At 56.5% G+C, this 1,454-nt stretch overlaps 2 protein-coding genes across 6 annotated transcripts in view; one reads left to right on the top strand and one right to left on the bottom strand.

Annotated features, from left to right (window-relative positions):
• HNRNPH1 (heterogeneous nuclear ribonucleoprotein H1 (H)) overlaps positions 1-199 on the bottom strand; it is a 9,398-nt gene extending 9,199 nt beyond the window's left edge. For all 5 annotated transcript variants that reach the window (XM_019473855.1, XM_009285867.2, XM_009285866.2 and 2 more), the window contains exon 1: positions 88-199. In XM_019473855.1, the coding sequence (XP_019329400.1) occupies positions 88-184 (97 nt within the window). In that variant the 5' untranslated portion in view covers positions 185-199. The remainder of the gene's footprint in view (positions 1-87) is intronic.
• Positions 200-1,002: 803 nt separating this feature from the next.
• LOC103904400 (deoxycytidine kinase) overlaps positions 1,003-1,454 on the top strand; it is a 6,602-nt gene continuing 6,150 nt past the window's right edge. Inside the window, exon 1 of the mRNA XM_009285864.2 lies at positions 1,003-1,221. Within this exon, the coding sequence (XP_009284139.1) occupies positions 1,122-1,221 (100 nt within the window). The 5' untranslated portion in view covers positions 1,003-1,121. The remainder of the gene's footprint in view (positions 1,222-1,454) is intronic.

Genomic DNA, 1,454 nt, shown 5'->3' with positions numbered 1-1,454 from the left:
CACTCGCCCCCCGCACCAGCGCGGCACGCGTTGCACGGAGAGCAGGAGTCTGGCTGAACAAAGAGGTGTGTGGGAACTAGCACTTACCAGCTTCAAATGCTGACGCTACCCCACGTGAAACAATCTGCTCGCTTCGGTCACTGAAGCCTGGTGTGTTTGTAGGAGATGGGGAGAGAAGAGACATGGGTCACAATTACGATAAAAGAAAGGAAAATATAACTCCCTCCCATCTCCTCCAAACACACCAGACCTAGCTAGATTTAACCCTGAGTCTCATTATTACAGAAATAACTACAGTAGCACAGCCTCAGACAGTTGCTGTAAAGCATTTAACTATCATCTGAGAATCCTACACCCCCTTTCTTTGCCCTGCAAAGAACACACAGTTCGTGTTTCAACTGGCAGTCGCCCACACAGGTGATAGAGAACCCACACCAAGAGTTAAACAGACTCCATGAAACCCCAGGCGTGCCAACACTGACGCTGGAGGTTCGGAGCCGAGAAGCAAAGCTGCTCAGAGCAGCGTCTGACCCTTCACCCGTGCGTGTTTCCCTTCCCGTCAATGCCAAAACTGACTGACAGCCCCAGGCTGAGCCATTGCACTGCCTGCCCGCAAGTCTACATGGCCTCATCTCTCACATAGCTACGTAAAATGTTTAGTTTAACAGATACCAGTCCAGACCACTAACAACTACCTCCCCCCAAAGCTGGAGGCTTTCTGGGAAGAAAAAAAAGAGAAAAAGAAAAAAGGATGCTCTCAAAGTTTATGTCTGTAAATCAAACAACAGGGAGAAGTCGTTTTAAGTTAATGCAAATCAAATCAGTAAGTGGAACCGTTTTACGGTAACTTCCTGAACAAAGCAGCTCTGCTTGATTTCACTTGCTGAACACCGATTTTAAAAAACCCTGAAGGCAGCAGCTTGGCAGAGGCAGCCGCGCTCCCTTGGCCGGGCAGCAGCAGCAGCAGCAGCCCGCAGCCCACCGCGGCAGGGAGGGGGCAGCGCCTCCGCCTCTTCCCGGGGAGTGGCAGCGGGAGGCGGCCATCCCGCCCACCGGCTGGCGGGAGACTTAAAGTGGGCTGGAGCAGCCGGGAGCCCCGTGTGCTCCCGCTCGGCGCCGCCATGTCCACCCCCGCCAAGCGGCATTGCTACAGCCCCGCCAGCTCCCTCGACTCCAGCTTCCAGAAGCGCCTCAGGAAGATTTCCATCGAGGGGAACATCGGTGAGCTCGGTGGCGGGGGAGGGAAGTCGGGGCTCGCGCCCGTGGCAGTTGGGGCCTCAGGACGAGAGTGCCCTGAGGCGGCACAGATGACGCCTCAGGAGAGGGGCGGCCGAGGGGCCTTTTCCACCCACCTCTACAGGAAGGCAGGGGGATCTTGCTGCGGGAGAAGCGCAGCCGGCGCTCATCCGCTGCTGCCGGGCCGAGACCCGCTCCCGCCGATACTCCGAAATCGG

Source organism: Aptenodytes forsteri, unplaced genomic scaffold (genome assembly GCF_000699145.1).
Source record: "Aptenodytes forsteri isolate BGI_AS27 unplaced genomic scaffold, ASM69914v1 Scaffold54, whole genome shotgun sequence".
NCBI lineage: Eukaryota > Metazoa > Chordata > Aves > Sphenisciformes > Spheniscidae > Aptenodytes > Aptenodytes forsteri.
This window is presented reverse-complemented; position numbering and strand designations above follow the sequence as displayed.